The 12697-nt window shown below is 38.1% G+C and overlaps 2 protein-coding genes across 3 annotated transcripts; both read right to left on the bottom strand.

Annotated features, from left to right (window-relative positions):
• Positions 1-897: 897 nt before the first annotated feature.
• On the bottom strand, positions 898-3933 carry LOC121515860 (the record flags this gene model as incomplete). Its single annotated transcript, XM_041796786.1, has 4 exons — positions 898-968; positions 1501-1603; positions 3141-3482; positions 3588-3933. Coding segments are annotated over 3 exons (789 nt in total), but the record flags the coding sequence as incomplete, so codon positions are not given.
• A 2690-nt stretch (positions 3934-6623) lies between these two features.
• Positions 6624-12050, bottom strand: LOC121516572. Of its 2 annotated transcripts, XM_041797922.1 has the most exons (5): positions 11561-12050; positions 11093-11431; positions 10668-11012; positions 10190-10292; positions 6624-7387 (listed from the first exon to the last, which is right to left on the bottom strand). In XM_041797922.1, the coding sequence occupies exons 1-4, from the start codon at positions 11601-11603 to the stop codon at positions 10192-10194; spliced, it is 828 nt and encodes a 275-aa protein (XP_041653856.1). In that variant the 5' UTR covers positions 11604-12050; the 3' UTR covers positions 6624-7387; positions 10190-10191. The 2 variants fall into 2 exon arrangements, with proteins under 2 accessions (XP_041653856.1, XP_041653855.1); XM_041797921.1 differs by lacking the exon at positions 6624-7387 and having other exon boundaries at positions 9427-10292.
• Positions 12051-12697: the final 647 nt, after the last annotated feature.

The following is a 12697-nucleotide window of genomic DNA, read 5'->3' on the forward strand; positions in this document are numbered from 1 at the left end:
TTGCCACTTTTTTGCACATTCAGGCTTTTAACCCAATTTTAGCACCCGTTGCCCATTTTTGCCTTATAAACCCATATTCACCAGTCTTTACCCATTTTTGACACTTTTTTGCACATTTCTGCCTCTAACCGAATGTTGCCATTTTAAACAGCCATTTTCCTTTTTTCGTAACCCACTCTGCCAATTTTTGCAATTTCTTAATTTGTCTCCGTTGACAAAACTCATGCTAAAGTAAGACAAGTCTTCAGCGTAGCTCGCTGCTCTTGTTTTAATAAAGAAGTGTGGCTCAGTTCTGATAAAAATGCTGCTCTTCTATAGCTACATCTGAGCTAATGGCTTCACAGATGGCAGACGTTGTATACACCAGCTTACGGTACAGCTAAACCTTGCCTGTAACTATTGCAAACTCATGCCAAATCAGGTTGAGAGAAGAGCGAAAACGTCAGGTCCATCCCAAAAAGCTATGGGTGCTGTTCTCTGCTATTTATTCAGTGAAGAAATTTGGTCCAATTCTGATCAATAGCTACTGCCTTGTCCTCCTCAAATGACCCTGATTGGTCAGATATCTTTCAGACCTGAGACAGTTGTTTCAGATTGGATTGGATGACAGACATGGAATCTGGTCAGTCCATCTGCTTTGCAAGGTTACTGATTGCCTGGAGACATTTAGTTTTAGAAACACAGGTTATGAAGCAATCAGTGTTATGCTTATGGAGGATTTAGTCATGCATGCACAGTTTGTACAATGAAAACACATCACACAGCTTACTATTGAATTTTTTGCATTTTTTAATTTGCTCTGAGAAAGAGAAGAAGATAAAATTTATCTTTTTTTTATCTATTTATGTTAAGGATTCTTTTCAAAATAGTATGCAAATTACACAATACGGTGTTGCTTCACTGTCCTCTCCATGTTTCTTTTGTAGAGAAGTCCATTAGAGTTGTTTTGGGGCCTCTCTATCGCCATCCTAAAGAGAAAGATATCAAAGATATCAGGGCTAAAACATCAGAGCGAAGAGGGGCTGATAGCTGAGGGCTTTAAAAACTGACTTGAATCAAAGGTGGACAGAAAGTTTCAGTTTAAAGTGATAATGATAGACAATACTTTTGCATTTTACCTCATCAAGATAGACAGAAAAGTAATGCAGCAGTTGCAGAAATATTCTATTCAACTAAATATTGTGATTTAATTGAACAAGGGTGGAAGTTAAGGTTGAACTCAGGGTGTTGGTAGAAAAAATAATGTTGAAGAGTCTTTATGCAAAAACAGATTTGATACACAAGTCTGAGTCTAAGAAAGTCTAAGAAATTATGGACTGTAGTGATGATTTCCTAAAACATGCGGGGTCAATCATACAGTCATACAATACAATTATTCACTGAACACCCAAATGGGCTTTAGCAAAGCTTTTGTGTCATGTTCTGAATCTGTGTCCTGTTATCTTAACGACTAAAGAAAACACCATCAGTTCTCCATCTTTGCAGAGTTTCTAAACTTACCTTCAGCCTGATGAGAAAAGAAGGACGGCAATCACAATCACACAGAGGGCCAACAGTGTCCCAAGGACTACGAGTACTGGGCTCCAGTCTTGTCCACAGATTTCTGAAAAAATCATGTGAGAGGGCACTTCATTTTATTTCTGTTTTATTTCAAATCAGATTCATCCAGTCCATGAATCTTTGTTGTTGTTGTGTTCTCCTTAATGTCAGTTAATGTGTTAAAAATGTTTTGTTAATGTGTCGCACAGTCAGTGAGTGTTAAGCTAAGTTTACGAGTGCTGCTGACAGTACAGAGAGTGAAAATGTAGTCAGTTTAGCTGATCTGGCTTGAGCTATGGCCTATTGTACAATATACCTCTGTTAAATGAAATAAAATTAAAGGTGGCAAAACATTTTGCAAGAAAAAACTATCAATCTATCTGATTTAAAATTTTATCTACAAATATATATATATATATATATAAATACTTACATACATATACACATATGACACACACACACACACACATATATATATATATATATATATATATATATATTCACACATTTATAGTGAGCTATCTTAAATCATAGAGAATAACAGTCATTTTATAGCTAAATCTAAGAAAGTAGATTCTGTGTTTGGCATAAGAAATTTCATCTGATTCATTTTTAATCTTAGTGCGTTTCCTTTTTTGTGCTTCAATAATTATAGATCATTGAGTATAAATTCACTAAAATCAATTTAAAGATGTCATTTGGGCTTTTTACTCTGAATAGCCACATATTCCTCATCTACTTGTATTGTCTTACATCGTGGACCTGGCTCTGGCAGTATGGTGGGGACATTGACATTTGGCCAGTAAATGTGGTGTCTACATATATTAGGTCTATAAAGTACGGTCACACTCAGGGCTCATGTCAGTGCCCCCTTCAGCGTGGTGTCCTAGGCAACCACCTAGTTTACCTATGGCTAGAAGCGGCCCTGCCCCTAAACATGTCATTTCACAAAAAACTCACATACAGCTCAGTGGTGCTAAAAATGTCATAAGCATCCCACCATCCCCTTAACTTATTTGCAGATCCTTTCCCAGTAAAATTGGATCATTGGACATTAGTGAGTCATCCTGTACATGCCCCGCTGCATATTCCTTATTGTATCACAGTGTTTAACAGAATAAGCACTCAAACTTTTGATGGATTTTATGATCTTGTCTAAATGTCAAGATTATCAAATACCTCTCTTTGCATTTACACAGTTATGGCTTCATATGTCAGCATGGGCTTCAAAATTAGTTTTAAAATGTAAAATGAGTACATTTTAAAAGTGTGATTAAAAATGTGATTATTGATTACTGAAATTCAGGAATTGATTGTATTTTTAGGAATAAGACAGCCCAACTATTATGTTACTCTCTGGTACATAATTAAAACCTGATTTTTCATCTTACTATTCCTGTATGGTGTTTTTTTTTTTTTTTTTTTTTTTTTTTACATTTTTTTATTCTAGTATTTTATGCAGGATTAAGACTAAATGTAAACTTACAGTATGGCAATGGTTAGAAACACAAATCTCATTCTCTAACAGACTATTGAAATATATTTTAAAAAATACTTCTAAATAAGAATAAAATCACAGTAGAAGTCTTGTAAAGGCGTACTTGTGTCCAGAGTCGTTCCTTCACCAAACAGGATCTGTCCACACGTGACCACAGCGCAGTAGTACGTCCCAGCATCAGACGAGCTCTCTATAGTTTTAGAAAAGCTGTAGACACAACTCTTTTCCTCATCACCTTTGTCACTGTGAGTATAAATAACAGCTGGATGGGATTCTCCTGCTCCAGCTCTGAGCCAGTACACACTGTGCTCACCAGGACACTGCTCCCTGGTTTCTTTATGCTTGGAGAGAAGGGAACACTGGAGACTCACTGAGTCGCCCATCTGGACAGACTGCCTCTCTGGGCTTTGTTTGATGTAGACTGGTTTCTGGTGATTTTTATGATCTGTGTGGTTCACAATAATGCAGGAATGAGCTGAATGAATATACATGAATGTTATCTGGGGTGGTGATTAAGTAAAAAACAAGCACTGGTGTGATTATACTTTACCATTCACAGCTAAGAGAGTGCCATTCAGAACTGTTCGTTCATATGCTGTTCCAGCTTGACAGAAATACATTGCCTCATCTTCTTTGCTCACATTTCTGATGTTGAAAACATAAAGAGAATCTGTGTATATGACCCCAAATCTAGAGTTTTTAAATTGTTCCTCAAGTTTATAGTTTTGAAAACTCCCTGCAGCAACCGTTTGGACCATGTATCCAAACTTCAGTTTGTACCAGTAAATCAACCAGGTTTTAGGCCCTGTAACCGCTTTACATGTCAGATTAAAATCATCACCAGGTTCAACCACAGTCAAAGAGATCTGATGAGGCAAGTCTATGGTATGAGCTAGAGAAAGATAAAAAATGAGGAAAAAAGATCAGTTAGAAGACTGCACAACAAATTGAAATATGTGATTACAAAGTCTGTATGTGGCACAAAGCAAGGTCTGCTTGACCTTTCAAGTTTGTAGAGAAAATAATCTGTCAGCACTAATCTAGATGTAGACAAAGATGTACTTACATAATGCACTTAAAAGAATCACAGCAATAAGTTGTCCAATCATTGTGGTTTATGCTGCACCTCTCAGTTTACACCTCCGACATCCCTGACTTAAATGGACGATCTAACCACAGTGTGACGACGGTTTAAAGAAGAAGTCATGAGGATTGGCTGAAGCATGAAGTACGCAAATGACCCAAGATGTATCTGGCCAATGAGCACATCCTATTTAAATCAATCTTCCAACTGGGAAGCGAACCAGGAAGCTTCTCGCTGTGAGGCAGCAGCATTAACCCCTGTGCCGCCCGAGTTAAATATTACTATTTTTAGAATTAGAGTCAAAGCAATACATGTATTTCAAGTACTGTATATATGAGATCTGCTTAAATCTCACAATGTCCTTTTTTATTTTTGTCAAATCAAAGCGGTCTTTCATGTGTTTTGCACTGCGGAGAAGCCTTGAGCCACTCTGTCCTAAGCCCAGGTCACTCGAGGTGCTGTAGTGATGGTTGTTCTTCTGGAGCTCTGTCCCATCTCCACACAGGATCTCTGGAGCTCAGTCAGAATGACCATCAGGTTCTTGGTCATCTTTTTTTACTAAGGCCTTTCTCCCCGATGGCTCAGTTTGGCTGGACGATTGGCTCTTGTAAGAGTCCTTGCTGTCCTAAACTTCCATTTGAGAATTATAAAGGCCCCTGTGCTCTTGGTAGCCTCCAGTGCCACATAATTTTTTTTTGACCTGAAGTGTTTTTGCAAAGGATTTGAATACTTATATCAATGAGATATTTCAGTTTTTTGATTTTAACAAATTTGGAGAAATTTTAAAATTCTGTTTTCACTTTATCATTTTAGGGTACTAAGTGTAGATTAATGAGGATAACAAGAATTCTTTTTAACTGTAGCATCAGGCTGCAACATAAAACTTTCTGAATGCACCATACGACTATAGCAGGATGATATACTTCCTCCACGCTCCTCTGAGTCTGTGTCGCTGCATTTTTCATCTGCACCCTCATCAGCCCATCACCTCAAGGGGACACTCTATAAATGGAGGCTGTGTTGGTCTCCTCTCTCTCTTGCACATCCTGTTTGTCTCACTTCCTCTCTGCCACTGCTTACGATGCAGGTATGTTAGCGGTAGTTGCTTTGTTTGAATGAAAGCTCTCTTTTATGGTGCACTGTCAGCGCTGTCTGATTTTCCCGTAGTAAATTGGACATAGACTTTTAAGTGTCTGCTGAGTTAACCATCAGCCTATTTTGTACTGTTATGTCTTTAATGTGTGCATGTACTGTGGAGGTAAATCCCTTATGAATAATTTCATTTTCCTTGTTTCTAGTTATTGATTTAATATCAGCTGATCATCTAATATTGGTTAATTCTAATTCTTTGTTTTCCTTTTTGACTTATTGATTTAACATTATTGTTTAATTTGGTATCAGCTGCCTTACATGACTGCATATTTCCTGCAACTGATACTCATTTGTTTGGTTAATGTCATTTGGTCAAGTTGAGTAATTTTCTATTTCCTTTCATTAATAATTGCTCTGGGGTTTATTTTGGTAATCCAAGTGTTTTTTGTACATTAATGCTGCCAAATATTCAAAGTTAAAATATTTTGTTTGATTTTAATTATTTTGATTGTGTTTAACCCCACTAGTAAATCTTCCCTGTCCCTGCAATGCAGAGAGCCAAAGGTGGTGGTTCCCTCTTCTTGTTTGTGGTGTACTCCTGGTCTTTAGTTTGGTCATTCCTACGTATGTGTGAATGAATGCCATGCATGATTGGGGGGGATTTTTCCTCCCTGGGTTCTCCTAGTCCCTCGTCGACCCCTCTCAACCCCAGTAAGCCTCAATCACCGGCACATTCCCTTCCCTTACTCCCATATAATATGAATGGTGTTTTTAACACAATTTTAATTTAGTTTTGTAATAAAGATTTTGTATTTTGTTAAACGTTGAACCACGTCTCCTGCCTCATCAGTTACATGAACCTGAGTGCCTTATTATATTTGGTATTGTCAATTAACTATTTCCTTGGGCAAAGGTTCTAAAACAAATATTTGACAACATGACCCAAACCACCCTTGAATAAGATGGCCGCACATACATATAGTCCTTTTATCATTTTATCATCACAATTTTATATTTAATCACAAGAGTACATTATCATAGGAAAATGAAAATATAAATATGCACTTTACATAAATGATGAATTACAATGTAGGGCCAAAGGAGATGCAAGAAGATTCCTTTAGAAATAACTTTTAGGTGTTTGTTATGATTTGCAAAATGCATCCATTTAAGTGGAATGGCACTAAATTCTTCAGTAAAATATGAAGAATGTACATGATGTACATCCTCAGTAAACAGGTTCAGGTTACTTTATTTGTACCTGTAGATTTGTAGGTCACAGGACAGAAGCAACAAGAAACAAACAGGAGAAATGAAGATTATTTAAAACCTCCTAAGACATGACAACCCACCCCGACCTCCCACCCATCCCCTGAAAAGTGAAACAACAACAATTAAAAACTCAGCAAATCAATAATTTCAAATAAGCCAAGGTAAAAACCAAGTTTAAGATTCAAATGTAGGAATAAATATATAAGTGCATGAACAATGAATACATGTGTGCAAAATAAGGCTACAACTTGTTCAGCTGGGCACTAGCAGCAAGAACAAAGCTGTTTTTATACTGCTTTGTTCTGCACCTTGGGACTAGAAACCTCCGTCAGAGGTTGAAATAAGTAGGTCAGAGTGTTTCTTTGTAGGATGATCACAGCTCAGAGCTCTGACAACATTTGGTGGGGCCATTTCAGAGAAGCTCTCCACCTCTCTCACCAACAGCATCTAAAGAAGAGCTGAAAACCACAGACATGTTTGATAAAAGCACACCGTCCTCAGCTTTGTTATGACCTTTGCATCACATGGTACTACATGGTGCCTGAACTCCTGCAGCTCCTGCACTGAAAGAAATCTTTATGAGTTTGTTGTATAATCAGAGTCATTTAATTCCGTCATAGAAAATTGTTTAGCAAAGCAATACCTTTCTATTTTTAGCCCTTGCCCTTGACAGAGATATGAGTAGCCAGTCAGATTTCTTTGCATTGTAGCAAGACATTTCTGACCATTAGGAATAAAATAAAACTACAATCCTGAGGTTAATAAACAAAGCACAGAGAAGCTGTTTGATAATTAAAATGAAACAAATTTTTAATATTGGACAAAATTTCTGTATATAATATCATCATATGGTTTCCATTGAAGAGAAATCCAGAGTACTTCAGTGCTTGTGTGTCGCCAGCCTAAGGAGAAAGATATTTGAGAGGTTAGTGCTATAACATCAGAATCAGTAGGAGACAATGACTGAGTACTCTTAAAGCCATTTAAATCCATGCCAAACATAAGAATTTAAAAAACAATTTATAGAGACACAGTTTATCCTTTGCAAAAACTGTAATGTCAACTTAATACAAAAATCTGCTTTTTTATCTATATAGCACTGATTCTAAACCAATGTTATCTTAAGACACTTTACAAAATGTTTAGAAACCAGCTCTGACACACAAAGGAGTCTTCATTTGAAGATTAGTACTGGGAATAGGAAAAACAAAAATGACAAAAATGACAAATGAATAATGCTCTGTAAACTACTTCCAAAATAAAAGGGGTACTCAGACTGAATTCTTGTGGCAAATATTATTATTAGGATGATAGGACAGCTGAATTTTTTAATCAAAAATATTTGAACCTTTTTACTATATTGTGAAATTCTTCACATCTAAAACTGTGTGTTTCATTTTTGGATTGTTTTAAATAAGGTTAATCCATTTCCTGGTTGGAAACTGACCTGTTTTATTTTGAAGGGAAATAAGGAACTTTGGGTAGATTGATAGTTGTGAAATGAACTTAACTGTGGAAAAATGAACTTTTATGGATTGAACAGGGAAAAAAGGGAACTGTAAAAAAGTGAGTTTGATGACACAGGTGCAAATAGCTTTTGACTTGTCCACTGTTGTTTTTAAAATTGAAATTAGACATTAAGGGAACTTTTGCACCATAAAAGATCCCAGATCTGAGTGTGTTTGAGCTCAAAGGCACAGGGCTCACTTGTGGAGGTGGTCTTAGGTGTGACTCAATTGGACTCAAATGAGATATGAATGCATACTGGACAAAGTTGAGTCAGCTATATGACATCATTGTAAAAGAAAACTTCCCTGATGCAGCAGTTTGTTATCATCAGAATCAAGTCAGCAAATAGTCTGTTATGACTCACTTTACAGTAATTAGGTTTTAGTCAGTGAGATGAGTTGCCTATCTGCCTAAAGGCCTATCTGCAGAGTGCATGCCTATTTAATCCTCTAAGCTGTGTGTGGATGTATAGATAACACTGATAATATATGTATATACATATAGATAATAATGAGGGTCAATGCTGGCATCGTAAAATTGATTTTAAAAACATCCATGGAAGCAGGATGGCTTTGCCGGCTTAAAACATACACATTCTTTGCTCAGGTCATGACCCGAGTGGTTGCTATGGTAGCTTCTTCCTCTTTCTCCTCCTTGGCAGGTTTGTAAACCAGCCACATGGATACTGCCACCTGCTGTTTCAGACTAAGTACATATGCAAGTGGGCCTAGGTACTGATCAGATTTGCTAATGTGAAAAATTGTACATAGGAGGGGAGGGAGTTGAAACATTTTGGCCCAGTGTGAAAGCAACCATGAATTCTAGTAATTTCTACCTCATACTCCATATTTGTCATCAGGCAAATTCATCTTTTAAAGCTCCGATCCACAACGTTTCTGCTGAATCGAACAAGGTTCAGGCCAACACATGCTGACCTGCTTCAGAATGTGTTTGTGAGAGTAACAGGTTGGTGGTTAATTGTACTGTGGGTAGGTATATACAAGGCTGCTGCTGGTGGAGTGATTACCTCTGGCTTCAGGTCAGGCCAGTTTGCTGGCCACTCAAGCACAGTAACACTATGGTCACTGAACCAGCTTTTGATACCTATGGCAGTGTGGGCAGGTGCCAAGTCCTACTGGAAAATGAAATCAGCATCTCCATAAAGCTTGTCAGCAGATGAAAGTATGAAGTGTGCTAAAATTTCCTGTTAAATGGCTGCGTTGACTGTGGACTTCAGAAAACACAGTGGACCAGCACCAGCAGATGCCATGGTAGCCCAAATTATCACTGACTGTGGAAACTTCACACTGGACCTCAAGCAACGTGGATTCTGTGCCTCTCCACTCCTCCTCCAGACCCTGGGACTTAGAAGAATGGAGAGGCACAGAATCCACGTTGCTTGTCCAGTAACCACTTGTGGTGTGCAGAAAAAAATAGGCCAGACCTCAAATCTCACAATTCTGTATGTGTGACGTGCAGCATCTTTACAGCGGGTGAGATGCAGCCCTAACACTGACTGCCAGTCTGAAACAGCGGTTACTTCATAGGACAGCAGGGAGCGCTCTGGCTAAATGACGTCACAATACTAGTGCACACCAAACCATGGCATCCTCCTGGTGAGTTTATAAGCTAAAATTTACTCAAAATGCAGATATCCAGTGAGTTTTTTAGTGCAATATAAATATGAAATATATAATTATCTATCCAATCAGGTGAACTTGTCTGATCATGCAGGGTTCCTTTTAGGGGTGGGGTCTGCCAGTGTATCCAATGGTTGCTGGTGCGATTGTTATTAGCTTGGATGCAGCTGTAGGAAAGTGTCAGTTTAATTGGAACTGGACCACATTTTATTTAAAACAAAGGCATACAGTCACACCAAAGCTTGTGTGACCTGTTTTATTTTGTAATGTGTAATGTTTTTGAACTCCTCCCAACCGGCCTTGGCATTATTCACAGAGGAGCACCGCCATTAACAACTACAGCAGCGGTAGCCTGTCAGCTGTAATTGTCATGATGGTGACAGGCAGAAAATTCCTCCAATCACTTTCTAAGAAGTTTTTGAAAACTCCTGCCTTGCCAAACACTTTCTATGGAAGCGTCCCAGATGAATATGAATTAAATCCATGTAGTAGATCTATGAAACAGTCTATTTGGTGTGTCAGGTTACCCCATCTTTGCAGAGTTACTGAACTTACCTTCAGCCTTTGGAGAAAATAAGGACGACAATCACAATCACACAGAGAACCAACAGTGTCCCAAGGACAATGACTACACGGATCCACTCTTGCCCACAGATTTCTGAAAAATCAAGTCACACATTTAGTTAATGCTCTTGTCTTACTTTTACAACATCCTAGTACTTGACTTTTGAAGTGGAAAGGGTTTAAGAGTCAAAATACACAAGCTATATGATGGATAGATGGAGGGACAGACCGAACTGATCCCAAACTAAAAACATTTGGTGATAGAAAGCAAGGCAACAAAAATAAATACACATTAAATAAGATTGAAGACATATGTAAATAATACAGATCCAGTAATTTAGCATAACAATAAGTAAAAAAGTATCAGATAAAGTAAATCAAAATCAAAACAATAAAATTGCCTATTAAGACAATCAGTGAAATAATTTTTTGAAAATAGTATTCATGAAGCACATTCACAAAGGCGTACCTGTGTAGACTGTTGTTCCTTCACCAAACAGGACCTGTCCGCATGTGGCCACGGCGCAGTAGTACGTCCCAGCATCAGACGAGTTGTGTATGGTTTTCGACAAGCTGTAGGCACAACTCTCCACTGATTTGACTCTCCTGGTCTCTGAGGTATAAATGACAGCTGGATGGTATTCTCCCGCTCCAGCTCTGAACCAGTACACATCATGTTCACTGGGACACTGCTCTCTGGTTTCTTTGTGCTTGGAGAGAAGGGAACACTGGAGACTCACTGAGTGGCCCGCCAGGACAGATTGACTCTCTGGGCTTTGTTTGACGTAGACTGAGATCTGGTGATTTTTATGATCTGTGTGATTCACAATAAAGCAGAAATGAGCTATGTTATCTGGGGTAGTGATCCAGAAAAGTATAAAGAGCATACTTTACCATTCACAGCTACGAGAGTGCCATTTAGAACTTTCATCTCATACGCTGATCCAGCCTGGCAGAAGTACGTTGCTTCATCTTCTTTGCTCACATTTCTGATGCTTAGAAAATACAGGGTACTCATAAATGTGACTGTGAATCTAGAGTTTTTGAATGTATCTTCAAGTTTTATGTTTTCAAAACTTCCTGCAGCCACTCTTTGTACCATGTGTCCAAACTTCAGCTTAAACCAGTAAAACAGCCCAGCTTTAAGCCCAGTGAGCGCCTGACATGTCAGATTGAGATCATCACCAGGATTGACCACAATCATAGAGATCTGGTGAGGCGTGACTGTTTGAGCTGAAGAAAAAGAGGAGAAAAAAGATCAGAGTTACAAGAGAACTGAGGAAAAACGTGTCTGCAGGGCCTTATATGTCTTTGATTTCCTTTAATAATAATAATCTACAGATGTAGTAAAAGTCTACTTACACAGTGTAAAGAGAAAACTCAAAATAACCAGCACTCCAGTCATTGTGGTATACAGCAACTTGTCTTCTGCACCTCTGAAGATCTTACCACCGTGTGATGAAGGTTTACAGCAGAAGTCATGATGATTGGCTGAAACACTGAGTATGCAAATGGCAAGGGATGCAACAAAGCAGTTTGCCCTCTGTTCAATATGTAACTAGCTTGTTTTCAGATTGGGTTGGTTCCGGCTATCAGTGTTTTATTTATTTTTTTATTTATTCCATTCTTTCTTTCTTTATGGTAATCCATTCATGGCAGCTTTAGGGGAATTTTACTGGAGCAGCAAGGGGTGAAAATGTATTAATTTAATGCCAGGTAGGTTTGTGTATGCTTACATGTACAAGTGCATCCTAGTAAATTAGAATATTGTGGAAAGGTTCATTCACTTCAGTAGTTCAATTCAAAAAGTGAAATGCATATATTAAATAGATTTATTACACAGAGTGAACAAAAATTCCTTGTTTCTTGTATTTTTGATATTTATGGCTTACAGTTCATGAAAACCCCTGTCAGTACCTCAAAAAAAAAAAAAAAAAAAAAGAAAATTACAGAAGACCATTAAAAGATGGATTTTTAATATTGAAATGTTGACCTTCTGGAAAGTATGTTCATAAATGCATTGAATACTTAGTTGGGGCTCCTTTTGCATGAATTTCTGCATCAATGTGGTGTGGTATGGAGGCGATCAGCCTGTGACACTGCTGAGGTGTTATGGAAGCCCAGGCTGCTCTCATAGGGGTCTTAGTGCATTCTTGGATCTGGTGTTTCTCATTTTCCTCTTGACAATACCCCAGATTCTCTATGCAGTTCAGGTCCAGTGAGTTTGCTGTTCACTTTGTAAAGTGTCTTGAGATAACTTCGGTTATGGATTGGTGCTATACAGACAAGGATTGAGTGACAGATTGATTGATATCTTGAGATTTTGGTACTCTGCTTAACAGCAGGGGTGAAAGTAAGCCGGTAAGCCAGTAAAAAATATGAAGAATTTGTATGATGTATCCCCTCATTAGACAGATAAAAGAAGCAGGTCAGAGTGTTAGTTTGTACTCTGCTGTCCTCTGGCCACAAACATTTGGGTGGGTCTGTTTCTGAAAAGAT

The sequence above is a fragment of the Cheilinus undulatus genome, linkage group 10 (assembly GCF_018320785.1).
Source record: "Cheilinus undulatus linkage group 10, ASM1832078v1, whole genome shotgun sequence".
NCBI lineage: Eukaryota > Metazoa > Chordata > Actinopteri > Labriformes > Labridae > Cheilinus > Cheilinus undulatus.

What these genes read in the sequence shown, in the direction of transcription:
- LOC121516572 (XM_041797922.1), bottom strand. Translation starts at nt 11,603, where the DNA reads ATGACTGGAGTGCTGGTTATTTTGAGTTTTCTCTTTACACTGT. An exon ending in GAGTTTTCTCTTTACACTGT is followed by an intron (nt 11,432 to 11,560) that starts GTAAGTAGACTT and finishes CTTTTTCTTCAG; the next exon opens with CTCAAACAGTCACGCCTCAC. An exon ending in AGGAACAACAGTCTACACAG is followed by an intron (nt 10,293 to 10,667) that starts GTACGCCTTTGT and finishes TTGATTTTTCAG; the next exon opens with AAATCTGTGGGCAAGAGTGG.